General features: G+C 36.4%; 1 protein-coding gene across 19 annotated transcripts in view; it reads right to left on the bottom strand.

Moving 5' to 3' along the window:
* Positions 1 to 1,308: 1,308 nt before the first annotated feature.
* The window catches only part of MBNL1 (muscleblind like splicing regulator 1), a 190,390-nt gene continuing 166,680 nt past the window's right edge, over positions 1,309 to 25,018 (bottom strand). For 10 of the 19 annotated variants that reach the window (XM_031449443.2, XM_064492092.1, XM_010986669.3 and 7 more), the window contains 7 exons: positions 20,708 to 20,965; positions 19,486 to 19,539; positions 18,455 to 18,608; positions 11,257 to 11,292; positions 10,467 to 10,561; positions 7,345 to 7,419; positions 1,309 to 4,775 (listed from right to left, as the gene is read on the bottom strand). In XM_031449443.2, coding sequence (XP_031305303.1) covers positions 7,363 to 7,419; positions 10,467 to 10,561; positions 11,257 to 11,292; positions 18,455 to 18,608; positions 19,486 to 19,539; positions 20,708 to 20,965 — 654 coding nt within the window. In that variant the 3' untranslated portion in view covers positions 1,309 to 4,775; positions 7,345 to 7,362. The remainder of the gene's footprint in view (positions 4,776 to 7,344; positions 7,420 to 10,466; positions 10,562 to 11,256; positions 11,293 to 18,454; positions 18,609 to 19,485; positions 19,540 to 20,707; positions 20,966 to 25,018) is intronic. The other 9 variants (XM_010986589.3, XM_010986631.3, XM_010986600.3 and 6 more) reach the window with 5 other exon arrangements.

Genomic DNA, 25,018 nt, shown 5'->3' with positions numbered 1-25,018 from the left:
TGTTCAAAAGTGTGCCTCAGGAGAATTATAGAAGGTCACTGACTTTCAGGGTCATTCCAAAGTGTAAACTTCAAGAGTGTCAAGGTTCTGCAATGAAATGGGAAACTGTACTTTTAAGACAAGGTCCCCAGGGGTCCTGTGAGCTGAGGACCCCTAGTGGTCACCGTGGCAATAACACCTCAACAACCAGCATTGTCTGGGGAATGACTATCTCAAATACCATCTTTCAGATGCACAGATATTCTGCTGTGATTAATAAAAATGTTACAATGGCTTTTTGTTATATTTTTTTCAATTAAAAGATACCCAAAAATACTATCCCTAATTGGAGAGAGTCAGATGTTTTGATGCTACTCACAAAGATTGTGAACCCCTGCTTTAGGTAATCACCTCCAGAGCAGCTACTCTCTTTGAAAAGCAGCACCTTGAATAGTGGGGTCCAATAAAAATAACAAATATTTCTAGAGCTCAACCAGTAACAGAACTGTATTAATTATTAATAGTGTACTTATTTTTAACGCAATAAATTTTAGAAAAAAATGTACTGAACTACAAAGGAGAACTTGCAGCCCTTGACCAAATGCCAGGCGGCACAGTCCCAAAAAGTAGCACTAAATGGTCAGATGAGCAAATTTCTTCACACGGGAACTTTGGCTTTCACTGACTCTCTGTGAAAACTGCAAAAGGCAAAGCCATATGGATACCAGGCCTCACTTCAACCGAATTTTTAATCTACCATTTAAAAGATTCGCGCACACACACACACACACTCTTTCTCTCCCTCCCTCCCCCCACCCCTGAAGAGTAACGTCATGTCCTGGCTCAGCTGTGCGTGTGCATAAACACTTTAATCCCTCCAAATCAAGTGTCATCGTCACTTCATTTCAATTATTACTGAAATATTCTCTTAGATTGCCTGTTTTCCAGGGCTAGTCTCTTGGGGCAGTCAGACAAATAAAATTTCGTGTATAGAAAGACAGTGATTTAGAACTGATTCAAGAGTTTCTTTTTTCCCCTTAAGAGTTTTCCCCTCCTGCACCTAAAATATATCAAACAGCACTTAAAGTGTCAGAGGAAGGGAGGGCAAGATTTTTCAGAAGAAACACTGGGCGGAGGTCGGCAACACATCGGGGTTCAGAATCGCCCTCTTGGTAGCAAAGGTGAGTGAGGAAGAGAGTGAAGGCCTCACCTGCCATCAGTAAACACCTGACCATGAACGTTCCCATCAATCTGTTCACACAGACAGACATGCATGAGTGCTCGAAACACGCCGAAATAACTTACTCTTCAATCTCAGATACACAGATATACTTAAGAAAGAGAAGTTTTATTAGGGCAATTTCACTTTATTTTTCCATACAGCAAAATCAACTACTGCAGTAATAATAAAATAAGCATAAAACAAATTGCAGCCCAAGACAAAATACATAATTTTAAGCAACTACAAGCAGAAAGTAAGTTGTGATTACATAATAGTAAAACCAAGCATATCTGTCCTTTCAGCAGACGAAGGCGGTAGGGTTGCTGGTAAGTGCAACGTCATAACCAGCTGGAGTGAAGGCTGGATCCACTAATTCAACAAGTGCCCGTTATCACATTTGCTTTTTTGAGTGCTTCTGAGTTGAAAATGAAAACCGTGAAGTTTGAACTGTGTCTTATTTTTTCACCTGCTGAAAGAACAGCATCCCTACAGCAATTAAAAAACAATCACATAACAACTATAGCTACGGTGTGCTGTTTGGTTTGCCTGTTGATGGTTCAAATTTTGTGACAGTCAATACTTTGTTTTGAAGATTTTTTTTTTCTTTTTGTGTGAACAATAAACCACTGAAATTGGCAGAAACTGATTTGAATAGTATATGTCCTCAGTATAGTTCTTCCTCTCTCTCTTTTTTTTTTTTTTTTTTGTTTTGTTGATGTTTTAAACATGCAGTAGTTTTGAAAAAATGTAAGGAATATCTGATCCATGATTTCACCTTAATGGTTGAAGTACCTGCTATTTTTTGTAATGATCTTCAGGCAGATTTGGCCCAATGGAGTTTTTGTCAGTCATGAGATCTTGGAAGGATGGTATATCTTTCCAGCTGAAAAAATCCTGGCAAACTACAAGCTGTCCACAAAAAGCAAAGCAACGTGTTTGAAGGGGAATATATGGAGTGCTAACTCTGTGCCACTTTTTTTGCAAGCAATTTTGCTCAGTCTGTCATTTTATTAGCCTTAACAAAACTCCTTGTAATTATAGACGTTTTTATTCAAAATAAGATCTTACTATTATACAGGTTTCTCTCTTTTGACTATATACAGAAGTGCAAAAAGTCAACCTTCTCTCTAGACGTTCCAACATGCTAAATTGCAGCATAATCAACCCTCAAGAGTTTGCACACACGCTATAATTCTCATTACGTAAACTTTGAGTATTTGGATTATCAACAAAAAGTCCCTTGTTCTATTTATTGATTATGCAGCTTATTTATAACAAGGCCTGATATTCAGGGATTTCAAAAATATTAAACAATACTTTAACATTTGAAATGGATACAGTAGAAAATAAATTTTATTCTAATATCTAGGATCTAGATTTTCTTATAATAACTAATTACAAACAAAATAAATCATCAAAATATTACTCAATTGTCTGCCAGGATTGTTGCAATAGCAACAACTTAACTTCTTACTTAGCAATGATTATATATTTATAAGATATCCATATAAAAGATCTTTGTTCTTTTAATGAAAACTAGACAAGAACTAACAATGACTGACATTCTTACACTTTAATATTAAATCAGTAAAATATAAATCATTTAGTTAACAATAATACGAATACTCATGACACTACATGTAATTCAAAACTGAGTATGTTATGAAGGAAAAACTACTTTAATTTTTTTTGTGTGTATTTTGAAAAATTCATTGGTAAAATCTAATAAAACAATAGTCTATAAACTGAAATGGTATTCAATTGTTAATAGAAAATGAAATCTAATAAATGTAGGAAATGAAAAACTACATTTTAACAAGAAAAATAAGTAATATTCTATAATGTAACTAACTACAATGACATGTGGAGTCACCATTACTCTCTTAACACGACTGAAATTACATTGGTGTGGGTTCCAACCCGTAATGTAATAATCTAAGGCTTTAATAGATGTACAGTACAATCAGTAAAATCAACACATCAGTCTTATATTAGAAAGCATCTCTCTCAAGCATAAAAACTTGCGGTAAACTTGGAAGTATGGAAAGTTCTATAACTGAACTCTCGCTTCTCCCATTCCATACTAGAACTACCAGTGACCTGGCCCCGACTTCAGCAATTTTTTTTAGAACTGCTGAATCAGAGCAAAAATATCCTTTACAAGCTGCAACATCCAAACCACAAAAAAAGGAATTCCTTTGGATGAATCCATTCTTAGAAACTGAATGCACATCTATTTTTTTTTTAATTTTGTAAAAGGCTTTCTAAGGCTATAAGCAGTAAATCTGAACAAAACAAAACAAAACAAATCACATATAAAATTCACCCATGTACATCACCCACCCAATTACTAGGTTAATTAAACATTTCCCATTTTTGTATTTTGGTTTATCATGCATCTGATGACAGTGCTGCTTTCGTCTTTGTTTAGAGTCACTTATTTTAAATGTGACTGTGATGAAGCATTTAAGCAAATGTGAAACCATTTTTGCAAAGCATTTAGAGTCTTTTGACTTTTGACAGAGCTATAAATAGAAGCAAAAGAATTTCCTCAAACTTTTTTTTGTTATCGTGTCTCAGAAATGGCATATCCCTTTTGAATAACATGTTATACAGTATAGTATGCATAAATATTACACTACAATGCATTAAAATAATTTTATATATATCTATTATATATATCTCCAGTATGTGTGAGTTTATCTGTATTGAGAGTTTGTGTTGTGCTGTCTATGGTTACTGCAAAGTTAAATCGGCCATTTCTGAGACAGCTTTGGTTTCCAAAAAAAAAAAAAAAAAAAAAAAAAGAAAGAAAAAGAATGGTGCCCTTTGACTGATTAGTACTAGCAAATAGCAAATAAGCAACAAATGTGGCTCTGAAAACAATAACACTGAAGAAATAATACTCTAATTTGATGTACAGTCTATGGCACTTCATGAGAATCCTTAACAACATGGTACTTAAAGCCATGATGTGCTTTAAAAGATACACAGTTGTGGTTTTGCTTGGCACATTCATCTCTGTCAGATCCCTCCCTCACCACATCTTAAAATCTATTACATTAAAAATATTACTCTTAAACAAAAATGACTGTGCATGCACGCTCTCATCTATAATGGCAATTTTAAATACAAGGTGCACCTTTGTTATTTGTAAACCTTGAAAGAAATAAACTTATTTTTTAAAAAATTATATCTTGGTCTACAGACGTACCAATACATAATAGAATCATGGTTACACCATAGTCTGTCTTTTCAAGATGGCATGAATATATAGGAAACTAATTAGGTCTGCATATTTGAATGCATCACTCTGTGCTAGAAAAGAAAGACAATGTTGTTCTTTTAGACAGGAATATCACCTCAGCACAAATATCAATTAAATGTACAAAGTGTATAGGCAACAGTGTGCAGTGGATTTCCATGTTGTCTTTTCTTCTGGTTAGCATGCAATATGTGGATGTCTTGTGGCTGAGGGGTTTTTGTGTGTGTTGCTTGACGGTATATACAATATGGCTAATGACCTCGTCCTTTACTCTAACCAAGCACACTGTCCTTTCCTCTTTAGTATGATCTACAAGGGAAAAAGAGATAATCTTCGTTACAACAGACAATATCTAAAAGCAGTTTCAACATACATTCAACAAGAAAACTGAATTTCTTCCTTTACAGTGGACGCTGTAGCTTCATGTAAAAACCAAAAAACACTTCACAAGTACAGATGGACCTAAATTTGTTTATCATCTCTTTGAGAATAAAATGACAAGCACGGCTTCATAAAATTGTATAATCTGCACAAATATCACCCAATACCAAGCTCAAAGTACAAAACACATTTGCAGAACCAAGGGGCATAATGTAGTAAAGCTCTTTTTAGCATCATCATTGTGGGGTGGAATTTACAATTCACTTTATTTTTCTTCTAAAGTCTAATAGGTTTCAAGGGTAATGTCTTGGCCCACAAAATGAAAATCCAGGCATCAATCCTGTTAAACACAGTTTGCTATATTTGGGTGCTTGATTAGCAGAGTATCTGTTTGGAAGAAAATTAAAAAGTGACTCTTTTGGATAATTTAAAATTTGGATTTTTTTCCCCTAAAGCCAAGAAAAATTAAAATCATCCCATATGCCCCTGACAAACTGTGGCTGAATCGATATTACAATGTACTTGTGAATTACTAGTTTCATTTTTACATGAGATTTGTTCCCATCAGAGAATCTTTACATGTTAAAGTATGCTTTAGAATACAACTTTGAGAATGAAAGAAATCACCATTTTGCTGCACTCGAAAACCAGTTTAAATATTGCAACTCCTCGTGAAAATGAGGAATCACTTGTTAAATAAACAGAACATTAAAGAGTATGTTTCAATACAGACAAATCCACTGGTTTGCTGACCGATGAACTTACAGCCATTTGGTATCATTTTTTTCAACCTGGATTATTGCTAAGAAATAGAACATAGTTACACAGATACATAACAAACATACCCAAGTGACTATGAGAGCTTGAAACATTTTTTTTAACATGTCAAAAGGAGACCTCTGCTTCCAAACCTACATACTATGAAGTGATGTGTTCATTAAAAAATGTGGCTGTTGTTCAGAATAATAAACCTTATTATCAGAACTGCATTGAGAGAGCTTATGAACTAGGTAAAAATCAGTTTCAATAGTTTAATTCGGGATTGTAGCACATCTTGGGGAGGGACTTCTCAAACTGAGTCTACCATTTTTTCTTACATGGCTCTCATATTTTGTCTCTACTCTTCTGCATGGGCTCGACCTTCAAGCAGCTCTTCCTGTGGGCTATTATCACAAAGGTTCTGAACGGGTTCTCTGCCGCCATCTCCTGACTCAACACCCCATCCCTTTTTCTATAAGGCCCTTACTTCTCCCTTCTCTCTATAACAACACCCACTGTCCAAATTCACTTAATTTCTGAGTCTGTTAGGAAGCTCCTTCATCTTGGCTCCAAGAAATTCATTGAAACCTCTCTTACTTTAACATGGAGCGCTGTAAGTGACACCTTTATCTCATTGTCTAGTCACCTTGATTTCATCGACCGGGTAAATAACACAGGGTAGGCACCAAAAAGTCACCGGTGAATGTGTTGATCAAAAGATAAATGAATGAAAGGAAGCAACAAAGGATGATCACCCGTCTTATTTACCAGATTCAGTTTTAAACGCCATGGCTCTTTTTAAATATAAAAATAACTACCTAATATACTTCTGGGCACATATGATAACTTGAATGTAGGCGTATTGAATAAAACAGATCCTCTGAGGATGAAAAATGCCCATCTTTGCAAGTATCTAAGTCAACATGTCTGAAGGCAAACCACCAGAACTTCCACCATTTGAGCAATGGTAACATCTGCAGCACTATAGGCTCTTCCAAAGAGACTATTCTAAAGCATCTAAAGTTTATCTACGCATATGCAGGTGTAGGGGTGTGTGTGTGTGTGTGCGTGCATGTATGTGACTGTGTGAATGTATTTATTTAAAGTCAGACTCTACATTCTAATGACCCCGTGTGTGGGGAAGCATGGGGTAAAGTGGGTTTATGTTCTCCTTTAGGATTTAGCCAAACAATTTTCAAATAAAACAAATGCTGACCTACACCAGGAATCAGCAAGCTACTGCCTGTGAGCCACAGCCGGCCTGCTGCCTATTTTTGTAAATAAAGTTTTACCCGGGACACAGCACACCCTTTTACACACTGCCTCTGGGCGCCTTCACACTACAATGGCAGAGCTGAGCAGCTGCAACACAAATCATATAGCCCACATGCCAAAAATATCTACCATCCGGTCTTTTAAGAAAAAGTTTGCCAACCCCTGACCTATGCCTTCTATTTAGTTTTGGATGGTGTTTTTCCTTCATGGTTATGTTTATTTCTAATATAAAACAAAAACAACATTTACTGACCCTAAGTATTATGTATATTAAGTGCCATTAACGTATTTATTATAAATTCACATGATAAAATGCCTCATAACCCATCTAAGATATAATTGAGCGCTCTACATAAATATATTCTTTGACATTTTGCAAAACTCTCTTAAGTGCATTACAAAATTGTTATATTTTTTTAAAACCCACCACAAAAATATACTCCATATTACTTAATGAACTTACTGTTCAGTGATGAAAATTCTACATCTGGGTAACATACTTGTGGCTAGTCAGATGTTCGGCAGATATTATGGGTATCTAGCAAATAAAAAATTATTTAATGAATGATCCATGCAAGCAAGCCAACATCCAAGAGATGAAAACATTTTAATATTAAATTTTTTAAGATACGTGAAATTCAGCTGTGAGGTGATAGTCCTTATCTGGTCAACATAACAGTAAGTTAATGTAAACTTAATGCCAAAGTAGCAACCCATTGTTTCGAAATCTTTGTGTTAAATACTATTCTATAAATGTTATCAGTTTTTAGGAAGTAAAAGAAGTAAAACTACCAAAAATTCATGCAGAGCAGTAATTGAAAAGAAGCCCTTTTTGTTGGCCTACACACACACACCCCTGTGGTTTCGGTTATTCGGTAATCCAGAAATCAAAGTACAACATGTCTTGCCTATTTTTGTGCAACCAATTTCTACATTTTCATTCAACTTCTGGTGTCTCATGGTTTTTTTTTCTCCCCAAATGAAAAATACCAGGTAAGAATTACAAAGGAGTATGTCAAAAGAATCGAATAAGAGCATAAGTTTACTTCAGAACATATTTCTGAAACCTGATTACACATTTTATTGTATTTTAAATGGGCAAGAGAATTAAAAAAAAAACAAAAAACTTGAGAGAAAATACAATAAGAAACCAATTGTTTCCCCAAAGCCAAGATTTTCCAATTTGTAGCCTGATTCTTCTCCAACCCAGAATTAGGACTGCTATCCTGGGAGAGGCTAGAATAGACTAAGACAATCAGAGGACCGGAAGCACAGGTCCTAACACTACTGATCCATTTCCGGGTGTGTGCCCCTGAGCAAAGCACTCAGTCCCTCCGTGCTTCAGTTTCTTCGTCTCTAAAATGGCACTAATCCCGTTTCAGCAAGGTTGATGGGAGGACAGTGAAATCACATACATGAAGGCATTTTGTTGTTGCTGTTTCAATTTAGATGTCTTAGACTCATTCCACATTATCACAATCCACAGTCTGGAGTGTAAATTAATATGTCTCTATTTTATTTCCATTTCTCAGCTGACATCTTTACACAATTTTACAGCATTGGCAAATGGCACGAAAATGTGCTCCAAGCATAATGAAGCTTCTCATACCATTTTTCCTGCTGCTGCAGGACAGGATGTTGCACCCAACAGTGTAGAAGCATCAAGGATGGGGCTGTCGAAACATACCAAGGACCTTCAACACCAATCGATGCAGATGAAGGGCCAGCTATAAACTTCTGCATGCATGCAGGCTGCATTTTGTGGCATCAGCTATTTCCAGCATTGCTAATGTACTGTGGGCATATACATATGTATGTATATGTAGATATAATATATGTGTGTATATATATATCCATTCCCTTTTCTTTCTTTTGGTTGTAAAACAGTATGAAGACCCAAGATTATGCATGAAATGGTCACAGCACAATGCAAAAAGTAAAGTGTCCCCTACAACCCAGGTGGCCAAGGGCATGTTGAAATTTGCTTTGCTGTAGTTCCGCTTACACCAGCAATTCTATAGTCATACATGGTACGTACACTCAAGATGAGTTCAGCATCATTGATCTGCACCATAAACGGACTGCACTGAACCCATTAAGAAATTTCTGCCACAGATTACTCACTAACATGCCACATATGCACAAGCTAGCATTCTTGTAAATGAGTCTGAAGTGTTAGCATAAATCCAGGGCTATTTTGACAAGCTTCGGAAAAACTAATGATTCTTTGCCAAGAAGTGTTTAAAGCTTGTCTGAAACTTTAAAATACATCCATTTTGGCATGCTGCTTTTGAGAGTTTTTAATGGCTATACTAATCACTTATAGTCCTTCTTCAACAGCACATGGGGTATTGCAGAAACAAGGGTGGCTACTCCTTACAGCAGTAACTGCAAATTCAGATGGCACGTAATCAATCGGTCTTCTCTTCCCAAGGGGCGACACGTTGATTCCCATCTGAAACTGGCTCTTTTTAGATTCATTTGGCTATGTTTAACCCTGGTCTGAGGGTTATCTGAAATTTGATTTGGCTCTAGATTTTTTTTTTTTTTGGATGCTGTTAACCTTATTGAACTTTGCTTTCATAACAAACATGTCAATATATTCAAATCAAAACCTACTTTACATAAATGTGACTTTGATTCAACCAGCATTTGCTGGAACATAATTTTTAAATAGGATCAGAATATGCTGGCTCAATCCATGTAAATTTTAAAATTTAAATATTTGAATCATTTTCTTTGGAATAATCCCATCATAAAATTTAGATTTCTGAAACAGATCCCTTTTACTTAAAAAATAATCCTATGTACCTGTTACTCCATACACTTGTATGGAGCACAGAACAACTTGGTTTGCCGTATCTGATGCCTTTTTTATCCTTCATAACCCTCCAACGTTTATGCTGAGTAGTTATAGAAATAAGAGCCCTTAGGAATTTTACTTTGTTACTTGAATCACTGAGAATCAAAACTTGGACAAAAATTTACTTCCAATATGCAATCTGCTTATTGAATAAAACAATCATGAATTTAAAACAAACTCTATTTACAAGAGTGGTCATTTGTGGCATATGTCACACATTAAAATATTTTGCTTTTTATTAACAATTTAGGCAAGAACTGAGAAACTGTATATATCAAATGTTTATAATGAAAACTTTCAAATCACCAATATTTTTACAATTACTGTTTTTATTCAATAAGTTTCAGGTGTACGGCTTTATAGTTCAACATCTATATAAACTGCACTACATATTTTTGATTGGTAAAAATACATGGGTGATTTTTTTGAGACCAAATGAGAATTGCTCGTGTAAATATCATTTTAGTAGCTTTAGAAATGGAGCTGCGACAACTCTGGAGCACTTATAAATGGCATAAAAGCATTCTGCTGCTCATCGTAGAGAGAATGTGTAGGCCAACAAGAGGTATCTTTGAAACCCCATGCTATTAAAGCACCCTCGACAGCCCTCACGGACACACGATTCCCACTGACCTCAATGGGAAATCCACGTGCGTAAGGGCTGTTGGACTGAGCCCTATTAAGAGTCGGTTTTTAAGAAACAAAGCTGTAAATTAGCAAACCTGGTTGGCTGTGGCTGTTGCAGCGAAGGGAACACTTGTGGCAGATGTTGTTGCTGCGGACACAGTGGCTGGCGTAGCACCGTGCACCATGGGAACTTTCGGAGGGAAAATCATATAAGCAAACATACAGAAGAGTGTAGCAATATGGAAACCATGGCAACATGGAGGAGATAATTTGGCATGGTATTTATCACAGCAATAAGCCATGTGACGGGACATCATCACCAGCGAGTGACATGCAATCACAGCGCAAAGCAGGACAACATTCCAAGGAGAGAAGGGGAAGGGGGATGAAAGAGAAAAAAAAAAGGGGAAAAAAAGCTTGTTACCATCAAATCAAGAAAATTGACACAAACAGGCTTAATTTGCTAAGTCAAAAACAAGAATTTTATATAGTGTTCATAGTCAGACATTCAAAATCTAAGTCAAAATACAGGTATTTACTTCATATATACAATTATCTGTTTGAATGAAAGTATGTTTTCTTATTTGCTATTATAAAAATATACAACATATTACTGTTATGAGATAATTTCTTTTTTTTTTTTTTAACACCAGAACTCATAGTCCAATCAAAATCCACCAAAGGTGACTAAAGGAAACTTGTGTGTAAAGAAACATTTATGTGAGTCCATGTCAATTAAATAGAAAATGGCATTTAATTGACAGGTGTTAGTAAAAGGGAAATGGACTTGCCCAATAGATATAAGTTAAACTTAGCAGTGGATTTTGAGGGGCTGTGAGGTGCACCATAGGTTTAAGATAATCAAGAAACAAAGCTGGCACCTACCAACACTTGTAGCGGGTGTCATGCACAATATTGAGCCTGCCCATCATGCATTGCAACAGGAAGGTGGATTTGAAAAGGGAAAAGAATTAAAACATCCCATCACACGTGTAATTAGGAAATTCATTTGAACAAAGAAGAAAAATTGTTATTATGGGAACAGTGGCATGTAACTGTCAGCACAATCAAATCATACAATAGCACAGTGCTCAATTAGAACTAGTCTCAAGTGAAGAATAAAAGCCAGTTTAACTGTGTGCTGGTACACTTTGTTTCTCCTAATGGCTGCCTATAAATAAAAGTATTCTGAAAAAAATTGCAACCTGCTTAATTCTTTTAAAAATAATATTGCAATTTGTTTTGTTTTAATCTGGTTACTAGCCATCTGGTAGCTTTGCTATTTCTGACTTTAACATATGAATTGAGCACATGTTAAATAATTAGAGAAATTTATCATTAAGAAGCTAAATAATTCAAGGCACAAAACTGACTTAACAATGTAATGAAACCAAAACACTTTCATTTTCATTCCCTTGGTTTTATTAAGTTCCCTGTTCATTGTAGGAGCAACCACACAGACATGGAAGGGGCTGTCATCATCCCTACAGGAATTTTATTTGGAGGGATACCAAGCAATAAATTATACATGAAGATAAAGTGAAACTTCTGCATTGCCTTACTTTGGAATTTAAATGTAAGGAAAACATTTAGATGGGGGACACTTTCTTAGGAGACTCTAATTGGCTTACGTAGTTGGTATCTAGGAAAAACAGATTGGTTTTCATTGCTGGTTTAGACCCTCAGGACTTCTTGGAATAGCAAGTGTTCTACAAGATTTCACATTCAAAAAATGGTTAATTAGACTTCAATAAAAAATCCTGAATGGGAGATAATGAAGATACATACATTGCATATGGGGTGTTAGCACTGATGTTTCACAATGGCTCCACCATGATGTTAAAATAAATATTACAGATATAGTCCCTGCTCTCTTTAACATATAAACATTGAAAAATCTAACATATTTTACCAAGTACAGGGCATTTTCCCACATACTGAATTACTGTTCTTTCTATGAGATTATTTTAGACTTCTAGGTTTTAAAATATCAAATGATTTTGTATTTCTATCTAAATCTTGGCGCCTCCTATTTAAATACTAGCAGCATCTGGGATGAACATTTGCTAGAAAAATATCTGCCAATTGAGTCTTGTCAGAGATGGCCCGACAAAACAAAGCTGCCATGGAGAAGTACGGATTCCTTAACTGGCATCCTTGTAACAGCTGCAATTAGACTGTAATCACAATTAGACTGTGTGCACAACGATCAGCGATTAGACCCGGCAAAGGAGCTGGGGCGGCAACCTCTCAGGTGGAGTATTGTTACACTGATAGGCAGTATTTAAGGCACTTGAAGATCTCTGTCATTTGCTACCACTACTGAGTCAAAGAATTGTGAAAAGACAACAAAAACAAGCCAGTAGTAACAAAGACAGTAATTTGAGACAGTAGAGTGAGCAAAATTTAATACTCTAGATCCTATGAAATCATTATCCTCTAATAATGGGGTGGGAAAGCTGGGAAAGAGAGGATGAGAAGATGAACAGAAAAGAATGATGTGGATTTTAAGGAATACTCATTTTAAATAGTGTACAGGTTATGTTTTAAATTTATTATTTATTGTTATGCTGCAATTTGCCTGCTGTATTTCATCCCATGCATAATTAAGGCTGCACATGCTGAAAATGAGTTAACCTTATCCTATCTCTCTAAAACCCTGGGGCTTTTATGCTTTGAATTTCAGTTTGAGTTATCTTCCTCATTACCATTATAACCAATGCACACAGTTTTGAAAGGGATTTGCAGCAAATAAACATAAGGCAGCAATGAAAATACTAGCCAGGGTGCAGTAACTCACAAATATGAAGACATAATGCTGTAGGACCCACTTACCACAAACAAGAATCACTTTTGAAATGACCATAATATCCATCTTTATATCAAATGGGTTGGTTTACTAATAATGATTACACAAATAGCCAATTTAAATTTTTTTCTTCAATTTTCAGTACAAGGCAAAATTTAAGTGAATGTATTTGCCAATGTCAAATTTCCCCTACGAAGATACCTGCACAGCAGAATGGTGTGTTTCTGAGGAATGCAATAATTACATGATTTTTAAATTAATCTGTGTGAAGATGCAGGAAAAGTAACTAGGAAGGTAATGTATGAGATGTATGCATGGGTTAACATTAGTTCAAGGAGAAGGGACGGAAGTAGAAAGAAAGAGTTATAACAGAGATTTGGTTGGCGGTTTGAATTTACATGTGATAATGTAAGCCTGTTTAGGTGTATTATGATAGAAGTATAAAACTGATTTAAAGTGTCTCTAAAAATAATTTGTATTATTTAAAACTGAAAGTTCACAATCAATTGAATTATTCTCAACTTGATATCTAAAGAAGCAACAGATTCATATAATTTATTTCTGTTTCTATTCAACCTATTGGAGTCTATTTTATTGCACTATTGAGTTCAGGAAATAACAAATAAAACTTGGTGCTTACTATATTTCAGGCTTTATTCTAAATTTTCAGACCTGTCTATAAAAGTTCTTTTTAGAGAATGTTTTATCAAATTATGTTTAAAACTCATTTAAACATAACTCTATGAAATAATTACCAGTATTATCTCCATTTTATAGATTAAAAAAATGAAACTACAGAGAGATTGTAACTTGTGAGAGAGCTGGATGTAAACTTCCAAGCCTGATGTATAATCACTATGCCAAGTTTCAAGTCCACTGTCTGCACTAATTTCATTAATTATAATAAAAGCGGTAAGTTGGAAATCTTTGTTTCCTTTTCTTTCTGTTAAAATAACCCCATTCTCCTGCAGCTCCCTCTCTCTCCAACCCCTCAGGAAACTTTCCTGACCTTTGGTTTCCTAATTTCTGGTGGTGTTGCAATGCAAGGTGAAGCTGAAGCTGTTTTTAATGCAAACTTCTTTTGAGATCTTTTAAAATCCTAAGCCTACACCAATTGATGGCAACATGCTAGGAGGAGAGAAGGGAGGTGTGCTTCTGAGGATGGCAGGTAGGCAAAAACAGTGAAGGAGAGCAGAGAGAAAAATTCCTCCAGACTCTGAAGAAGAGGCCGGCAGTCTGCAGGCTCCCGCAGTAGCTGGCAGGTGGTCTGCTCCCTGATGACAGCCCTGCAGGCAGCAGGCTCTCAAGGAAACGGGCTGCTTGTGAGGCTGAGGGGTGCAGGCAAGGGTGCTGCACCCACGGCAGGCACAGGAGCACCGCAGTGCCTGCCTCCCAGACATCCCGTAAACATGGGCAATGATCACATCAGCCGTGACCAGAATGGAGAATGGGCAGCCTGTCTGAGACTACTGGACTGCACAGGACCTCGCTCTGAGGGGGAGCAGGAAGGAAGAGGAGATGTGAGGATGCTGTCCTGGAATCCCAGTAATGCCTGATACTTCTACCCATCACAGTGAAACTAGAGTTTACCACTGGACTTTAAATTCAGGAAAATAAACTGGTATAAATAAAAGTGATCTTTCTTACACACTCTAATTTCATTGGTGACATTTATACCTACAACATAAGGAGACCCTAGATTATGCATAATCTGCATAATCTATTCATTATCTGCATAATGAATAATAAATTTTGTCTTAAAAGGTGAAGGTTAAAAAAAGTGCTATATATCTAAAAAAAATTCTTCAATGTGAACTTAATCTAAATTACTTGTATTTATTTTTAAATGAGATGGAGAGTGTAAAAACAAAAGTCTGGAAAACTTCCTTGGTGGGGGAGGGGGAAGGGAGTGAGAGAGTAGATGCAGTGAGATGGGGTTGACTGAGTGAATGGCAAGATGGACGAATGGATGAGTAGGTGGAAAGGTGGACAGAAAACAGAGAAGGAACAAAAGAAAGGAAGGGAAGGAGGTAGGGAAAGAGAGAATAGATAGGTGGTTAGAAGAATGGATAGATAAATGGATAGATGGATAGATACATGGACGGACAGATGGATGACGAATCAATGAGTGTATGCTGCATAAGTCTAATTTTTTTTCATAAGAGTTATGGTATATACTGATTTATCTTAGCTAGCCAGCTGGCTTGCCACTGAACTCTGATCTTTTGCCAACAACCCTCTCTGTATACATAGCTACCTGCTCAAAGCATTTAGACAACCATGCTTCATTGTAACTTCAATGAAATAGACCTGCATATCCTTGAAGTTATCATTGAAGCAAGAAACTACAGAACTCTAAAACTCTAAGCTGCAAAAAATAAATGACTTCCATTTTCTTCTCTGTTCCAAGAAAGCCTTCAGCATATAATTTCCCAATTATAATATTGTGGTTAGACAAGATGCTCTGATCATATAATTCTTCTAGGTCTGCAGAATAACCTAGACTTTGGAGAATGAACTTCCTTCTTCCCCAGGTGTTACACATGAGATTACATATGAGTTTGTGGCAGGATGGATTTTCTATAGCTCTCAAAGGGTATTAAAAATTAAATTAGTTGACAACATTTGAAGATTGAGAAATTTCACATATAAACATCCAAACATCCAGAATATCTAGGGAAAAAAATCCTAAGATCTGGCAACACTGGACATCAGGGCCATTGCATTAGGTTGAACAGGTGTGTATATAAGCAACCCTGGGAAGCATAGGCACAAATACCCCTTGTTCGCAGACTATGATGTATGTGGAGCCACAAAGGGTGTGCAGTGCACAACAGGTACAACCAGCCAGGCAGATAATCCTCTGAGGCAACAAAAGGCTAAGTCTGAACACTGAGCAGCCCCTTTGAACTGGACCTGTGCTCTCCAGTACCTCCCAGGTCCCACAGTTCCTCACTGATTTCTTGCTTCACTTGTTTATGTTTCCTCCCTGGCCCTTAAGGCATTTGGGTTTACATTCTCTGCATTAGATTTCTTTCCTTTCTGGGTTTGGCGGAAGTGTAGATGGGCTATCCAAACAGGTACCTATGGCAATGAAAATACTTTTAAGGAATGATGGAGGCAGTACCTACTTCTGATTATGAGACCTTTACTAGGCTAACCTGCAGTTTAAGTCCTTTAGAACTGGGTTGCAAATAAGTGGTATTTTATATTACTATTGCAATAATTTCGTATCATATTGACTATAAATATCAAGAACAGAATATCTCTGAAGCAGATTTATCATAAAATGCAAATATATCTTAAAATGTTCAGCGTATTTCAATACATTGTGGCACATTTTATTTAAATTAACAATGCTTAGTTTCTAGAACAGAGAGCTAAGCATGATTCTGAATTATGAAGGTGTTCACTGTTCATTGCTTTTCCCTGACTTGATCCTTACCTAGCATCTTTTGCTTTGCCCTATCCACAGACTAAAGATCACTCTAGGGAAGACCCTATTGTTATAAGTCAGAGTCATACATACCATGCAATTAATGATTATACTCACTTAGAAAAGTCTTTAGTCATTTGAATGTTGTTGGAGAAACGAATGCAAAATCCATTTGATAAGACAGATTATTTTAGGTTTCTTTAAATAATGTATGGAAGAAGTTAGATTTGTTTTTATTTTTAGATTTTTAAATAGGGAAACTGTCATTTCTAACAGCAATGTTTTATTTAGAGAAATAAACGGACAAAAACAATTTTTAATTTCTTCAAAGACATTATGGTAGTTACCTACAATCCTCTGAAACTTTGTCTAGCGTTCTGACTATTGAGAAACTGATAGATTGATTGTTGGGGACAGCATAAAAGTAGGGGCATGGCAATTTATACTAATGCAAAAAGACACATTTCTGGAAATCTCTGAAAAACTATATTTATTGAGAAGAAAGCTTTAATACCATAAAATGTAAGAGAAATGTGACTTTTCCCTCAGAAGGCAACAAATACCCTACCGATCAAAATGATTTAGTTTCTACTCTAAAATGGACAAACTACAACTTGATAGATACTATTTCATGAGTACAAATACCATTTTATCTGTGGTGCTGAGGGCACAGGCTGTTTCAATGAGTGGAATATTCCAGTTCATTGAATGTTTACAGCACAGTCTACATATGGATGGCTAGTTTTCAAAGATGCACTGTATAAAAAGTTGTGCTTAACAGTAAAAACTAATGCAAATATAATTTTATTCTTGTATTATTCAAAAACAAATGATCCCATTCCCTCACGGTATTTTGAACCTAATGCATTATAAATATTATTAATGTAGCATAATACACTAATGGGGCCAGATCTTTGACCTATATACTTAACTGTAAACTTATCAATTTAATTAATAAAATAAAATTACTTTTAATTAATAAAACAGAATGTATTTAATAAATAAGTCTCTTAACACATGGTAATTTTTTAGAAAAATTAAGAGGTAAAGAGGAAGATGGGGTTAGAGTCTCTGGTTAGTTGAATTCCAGATTACAGGGAGTTTAATATGTATTTTCTGATGAAGAGTGAGCAAAAGTGATAAATGTAGAGGTACTTAGAATGACTGATTAGTTTATGTTTTTAAATTGGATATCCTTGTGCATAGTTCTAGAGTGTGTTAATATGACTAAGTTGAAATCAACTGAAACCACTAAGGTATAACTCAATAATAAACGTAAACTTCACTGGGCTCTTAGGGCTAGTTCAGTATTAGTCCAGGAGCAATGATTTTAAGCGCTGTACTGATTGGTGCCGATAAGAGCACTTTTTAAGAGCTCTGGAACACAGAGTCAGTTTTTTATTCTCCACCTTGAAAACGAAAAGGCTGAAAAATAAAAAATCAAAACTGAAAAGTGTCATTTCATATCATTCAAATGAACTCTATGGAATCATGAAGGCAAAGGGGTCTTACAGCAGGAAAGGGTCATAAAATAGCTTGACAGACATAGAACAGTGTGGAGGAAAGAGAAAAAAAATAAGAGAACTACATTTCAATGCAAATTACACAAACAAAAATAAATATATGAAACACCACTGATCTTTAATTCATCTTTCATTACGCTAAAATTCTCAGGTTTTAAGGAAACCACAGGAGATAACCTCAGACAAGTCTCCACTGTTCACCCTCTTACCTTCCACCTGCTCTACAGCTAACGACAAACTGGGGGCGAGGAGCATCTGCTCTATGGTAGGATTCTACGTGCATCATCGGACTCATTGACAAACTCAGCCCCTTACCTGGTGGGAGAAACGCTGTATGCTGCTGTAACTGCATGTTGGCTAGAGCCTGTTGGTATTGGAAAATACCAGTGTTAAAGACTGCGGTGGCACCGTTGGTTTTTTCAAGAGCAGGCCTCTTTGGTAATGGGGGAAGTACAGCTTGAGGAATTCCCTGTTTAGTGAATGAGTATAAAAAACAAATACCAGTAAAAAGAGAAAAAGAAAAAAGAAAAATCAGTTGAAGGCTAACATTGTTAGGAAGCATGAGCAAGCAAGCAGCAGAGCACTTAACTACCCAAGGGAGGGGGGGAAACATCCAATAAACAAAAATGTAAAGGAAAAAAAAGCAAGGTCAAAGCTTTAAAGGAAGCATTATTTTTGTCTGGGGAAAAAAAAAAAAAAGAACAAACCCACTAGTACGAGAGCACATGTTATAATGCGTTACAGTGTTTTACATCCCATAATGCTTCAGGCTTTCTGTGAGAAGCCACTGATTTGGGAAAAGAAGGAAAGCTGCACTGCGCGCTCCATGAGGATCGACAAGTATAAGCGATGTTAATAGTTAATTGTACGGAGTGACTGAACAGGTAAAATAAAAACGGATCCCGCCCTGCTCCTCCCCCACCTCTACCTAAACATGCACATGTCCCAGAGCATGCAAGTTTTTTTTTTCTTAAACACTGAACTCTAAATATCAGAAAGTCAATACTTCTATTACTAAAGCCATGCTAACCAAACAGGTACATAAATATACAGTCAAAAAAATACATTTTTAATGTCCTTCAAGTATTCCATTAGAACATTCTACAATGTAGTTAAACTGAATGTGGGCTGCTGGGCTTTTGGAATCTTTCATTGTATGATATCCGTCCAGGTACTTATATTACAGTCTTCCCACTAATTTTGTCAGGAAACCACACTCAGTTTTTTCATTGTACTTAACAACTTTATAACAGAAAAAGGAATATATATTTTTAAATTGATTAAAAAAAAAACTTGTATCTACAATAAAGCTACATGCCAAGCTAAAAGGTGAAAGGTCATAGTACCAGGTCAAAGGTTGCCTCGAGGGGTCGCTTCAGTGATTTGACAGCCGACTGAGTCTTAATTAGCAGGCAGCGAGCACATGATGGCAATGGGCCAGTGGGGTTCAAGCGCATTAACATAAACAGCAAGCAGAGGTGCATCATGGGGGCAGCAGTGCATTTTGGGTAGGTGAGAAAAAACAAATAAAAAAACAAATCATCGGAATGCCATATACAACGAATAACAAGACTAAGCATGCACAATAAAGGCACTACTGAGTTGTTATTGGGAGGATAACTCCTCTTTGTAGTTAATTACAAACAAGATACTCTAACAGAAAAAAAAAAAGAGTGAAAGGAAGAGAGGAGGAGAGAGTCTGCCTTCTGTATTTTTGCTCAAGTATCCGTAAACAAACACAGACAAGACCTCTCTCGTGGTTATTTTACTGTGCTAGGAAATACCACACAGTGTTCCTTTCAATGACTATTTTAATGATTAAGTCATATATTTATGTAGAAAAAGGACAACATTAAAACAGCTAAGCAAAGAACAAAAATGGACTCATTAAAATCAGCTATTAGGTCACATTAAAATTTACCTTAAGAATAGAGTTTAGTATCTGTTCTAAATGATCCAATTTCTAACTCCTGGAGTGCTGCTTTCTGCCTTCTACGTAATGGCATAGTCAAGCTTCTCTGGTTTTACAGTTCTGTTTATGCCACGATATTATTTCAGATAATCTACATAGTACACGGTTCAAAATCGTGGAGCTAACCCTAAAAACAATTTTGTTGAAGCAGTTCTCCCAAACAGTTCCAGATTTTGTTATGGTTAAAAGCAAGATATATGGAGAGAAGAGCCTTGATGTGCAAAAGAACACACCGAAGGAAAACAATGGCTGATTAGATGGCACACAGAAATAAGAGGACCGAAAATGGCAGTATCGTTAAATCGAGAAGGAGACAGGTGTTCTGTACAAAGCAGAAATTTCAGAAACCCTATATCCAGAATAAGACAGAATATTAAGAGTTAGGCCATGGGTGGGAGCAATTGGAACCATCTGAGGAGTTACCCTCACGGCTGTGAATGGTAACGTCATTATGTATTGTCTGGGATACCTGAACAAACATATCTTCAGCAAAAATAAAAAAAAAAGGTTAATAAATGAATAGCCTGTCATCAGATATAGTTGTTCACTTTGCTTTTTTGACTGTTAACAAGGATGGAGCTGAGGTCTCTACTCACCATGGCAGCTGCGGTGGCTGCAGCCTGTGCTGCTGCAGCCTGGTTGACCTGGTATTGGGCAGCCTTGATCTTGGCTTGCAGATGTGCGGGAGGATGAAAGTATTTGCACTTTTCCCGAGAGCATCTCCCTTTGATGTAATCCATACACACGGTGACGGTGTTGTCATTGGTGTCAATCATTGTGCTGTCAGCAGGATGGGCAAACCGACAATCGTTTTCTCCTCTGTTGCAATTGCCACGCTGGTACTCTCGACATACCTACGAGGCCATTAAGTGCAGGGGCGGTCAGTCAACATGAACAAGTAGAATCTTTCTGAAGATCTTAACTTAAAGGCTAAGACTGGTGACAGAAGGCTACAGGTGAAAGGGGACAGGATAATTTGCAAAGGAACCACAAAATTACTGAAAAAAAATTCCTAGTTCTGTATATAAATTGTAACCCCATTTCAGTAAGACGTCCATGAGAAAGAAAATGCATCCATGATGCTAATTATGGTAAAACATTTCATTTAGATTATGTGGAGATACCTATTGATTACCAAGGGGAAAGTAGTAACTTTATGTGAAGAGCACTGTAGACACCACTTTAACCCAGTGATCAAAGTTAATACCACCAGTAACAAGACATAATGACATCCTGTACCTATTGACACGATGCTCTGAAAAAAGGGCACAACATCACTTTCGTTGTATGATTGCTGAGAACGCAGAACCTGAATTTAATCACGAGGAGACATTAGACAAACGGAAACAGTAGGATGTTTCACAAAATGACTGATCAGTCCTCTTCCAAAGTGTCAAGATCATCAAAGACAAGACTGAGACACTGTCCCAGACTGAACGATCCTGGAGTCAGAGGAAGGAGACTGGTCGGACAACTGGTGAAATCTGATTAAGGTCTGTAGATGGGTTCAGAGCAGCCTATCGATGCTCACTTTCCCGTACTCTAAGTGGGAATACGGTTATGTAAGCTGTTAATATTTAGGTATGCTGGGTGAAGGATAGGCAGGAGCTTGTGGTTCTATTTTTGCAACTTTTATGCTAACCCAAAATTATTTAAGAAGAAAGTGTGAAAAATAAAATACCTTTATCGTAAAATGTTTCCAAGAGGTTTTTTGTGTGTGATTATTAGAGATTCACCTGGTAGCTATTACAAAGCAGATGGGAAAAGATTAGTTTTTGTTACTGTCCATTTGTTTTACATGGGGTCCCTGGGGAAAAGGTGCAAGTGGATTATTTCTCATTTGTCCGCTCGGTTTTGACTCTTACTATTAAAGTTTGTCGTGGTGCCTGCTCTAATCAAGAGGTTGCCAGCGCTGTCTTTCACTAGGATAATTTGACCTCTTCACCACAAGAGGGCCATCTAAACACAGAATGCCCTTTTAATACTGTCACGCTCCGACTTCATGCCTCAAGAACGTTTCCTTTTTATTTTTCACAAATCTTTTTACAAACGGAGCAAATGCAGACCCTGAGCACTCTATTTTGGAGTTCATCAAGGGGGAAAAAAACAGGAATCCTGTTGTGATTTAAAAAGCAAAGGTTTTCTTGGATTTATGTGTGTAAAATGATCACATTTAATTCTAGGTGTTTCCCTCTGTCACGTTCACTTTCCATTACTGAGATAAGTGTGTCGTTTTAAAAAGGCCTCTCTAGTCTGTATGGTGCTACATCTTAAAATGAGCACCATAAATGACACCTTGCACTGTTTGGAAGCCTCAAGCTAGCTAAAGTGTTGCACTCCACATATATAGCAACCAGCCAACTCTATTCATCCCCTCAATTTATTCCATTTTTTAAGATTATTAAATAACTACTTTGTGCCAGACACTGAGGATAACAGGAATACAAAGATGACTTATGAAGTTACAGAAGATCTACTATATATATATTATCATTGCATTATCTTCTTGAACAGAAGAAAACAAGGAAAACCAGGAGTTTATAATTTGAAAAGCAAAAGTGGTTAAGCTGGTACCCAGAACCGCTGTCCTCCATTCTGGCTGAGCACTGGAATCAGCTGTGGGGCTTTCTAAACCACAGATCCCCACTTACTATATTAGACTCACCAAAACAGGAAGAGACACACTTAAATGGAAATTAAAATTTTTCATGTATATACGTAAAAGTGATGCTGAATTTAAACCACTGCATAAACAAAAAGGCTACTACTTCTCTGTTGAAGAAAATCTATGTCAATGCAGCCTCGTCCAGCAGGAAAGCACCCGGGACAGGATGCCACCGCTGCCCGCGAGCTCCTCAGTCTTGCTTTCTCAAATATGCTCACAAAGAACCTGGCAGCAGCTGAGCCAACACTCTATTTTCCAGTTTCTTTTACCCTCTGCCACGCTGACAGGAAAGAGGATCTAAAGGTCGTCTATTTGCAGGCTCTTTAATAACTATTAAAATCAAAGATCCCCCTTTTTCCAAAAACAATTATGCCAGTGCTGGTACCAGAAACTGAGTGTCAGTTTCCCAGAATATAACCTGAGTGCTGGGCTGGTTTTGACTTCTTATTTCTCTCTCCATCTCAAAGTTCTTTTTATTTTCAGGGATGTGAACTTAAAATCAGGTGGCATAAAGATGGTCATTTTAAGACCCCTTCTCGTCCCTCTCTGTTTGCTTTATGTGTGTATGTGTGTGTGGTTGGACTGGTTAATAACTGGTTTACTACAGTTCTGTATTCTTTATTGTCTTGCAGCATGCATTTAGGGAGAGCTCTAAAAATATTTAAACAGAATTGATAACTAGCAGTTAGCTTAGAATCTGTCCTAAACTCAACCATTTCTGATGTTCTGAGAATTTGGTCAACTGTTTTTGCATGATATACATTTTTGACTGTTTCCTTTTTTTTTCCAGCTTAAGGTTTCTCCTGACATGAGACATGGAAGTGAAGAAATATATTGTCTTCTAAAATAGCTGTTCTCCCACTATTCTTGCCTTTGAAAAAAATAAAGAAGAAATAGAAACTGTCTTGGGAAAACTTGTACTGGTGCGAGCTACAAGGCCCGAGGTGCTAGAGACGTTTGCCAAGCTTCAGATGTACATCTGGATTGTTGGGTTCTTATCTGAACAGAACAAACTTCCCAAAGCTTTTAGAACAGCTTTCTTGATTTAATAATCACCATCAGTAAAATGGGATCTAGCCCTTGACTGCTAAATATGGGTTTGGCCTGGTTTCTCTGATAAAACTTAAGAAAATTTTGACTGTGCTGATCCCCCAATCTCTTAGTTGTACCATTGTATTAGCAAATTATAACTGACAGACAAAATCTCAACAAATTTAACCTCATAATTCAAATCAGGATAAGAAATTGCATAGTATACCACACAGAGAATTTGGAACACTGAAGAGAAAATTTAAAATCCTATCTTTTTTTTCTATTCTTACCCAGTCATCTACATGAACACACGTTTCAAATAATTATAATTACAGTATAGCAATTACTTGGTGATCTGTTTTTGGCTCAACAATGTAGCATAAGCATTCATTTTACTAAACAGTGTTCAGAGTGGTCAGTTTTGCTGGCTGCATCAAATTCCACCAAACAGACGTGCATAATACAAGTAACCTTTTCAGAGAACATCCAGATTATTTCCAATATTCCCATATTACGAATAATGCTGCAAAGAATATATTCATAACCGTACCTCTTATTTATCATTCTCTAAGGAAAAATGTGCAGAAATGGCATTAGTGGGTCAACAAATATAAGTACTTTTTCTAGTTTGATTAAGTGGTTTTCAAACCTACATGAAAATAATTCCATCTATAAGCCAAACACATAATGGTTTCAATCAAGAAGACTGCAGATATAAGCATTTACAATTACTATAAGCAGTAAGGCAGGATTTGCCTTGTAAGTCATGTAAGTTTTGTAACCTTTTGTAGAAAATGGATAAGGGGTTGCTTTTATAGGAAAAAAACATCATTTCAATAAAAGTATTCACTGAAAACATTTGAGTACTAAATTCTATTTCCAGAAAAAAAAAAATCTTGGTTTTAAAAAACAAACTTAAATAATAAAAAGAAACTTAAAATAATCAAAAGAAAAGCAATCAGAAAAACTTCCCGAAGAAATCTAAATTCATTCTGCATAAACCTTCTTTTGTTAATGAAATAGCAGTCGTATAGTGGAAAGAGGATAGAGTTTGAAATCAGAAATCTGAGGTTCTGTCTAGTGTCTATATTTACTAGCTATGGAATCACGAACACTGAATAACACAATGTACAGACAGCCTAAAACCCACCATACAAATCTGGTTAAAATAAACAGTTTTGTTATTTGATCTGTACGTTTTTATAAACAT

This window comes from Camelus dromedarius, chromosome 2 (genome assembly GCF_036321535.1).
Source record: "Camelus dromedarius isolate mCamDro1 chromosome 2, mCamDro1.pat, whole genome shotgun sequence".
Taxonomy (NCBI): Eukaryota; Metazoa; Chordata; class Mammalia; order Artiodactyla; family Camelidae; genus Camelus; species Camelus dromedarius.
The sequence above is the reverse complement of the archived record's forward strand: the minus strand, read 5'-3'. Positions and strand labels throughout refer to the sequence as shown.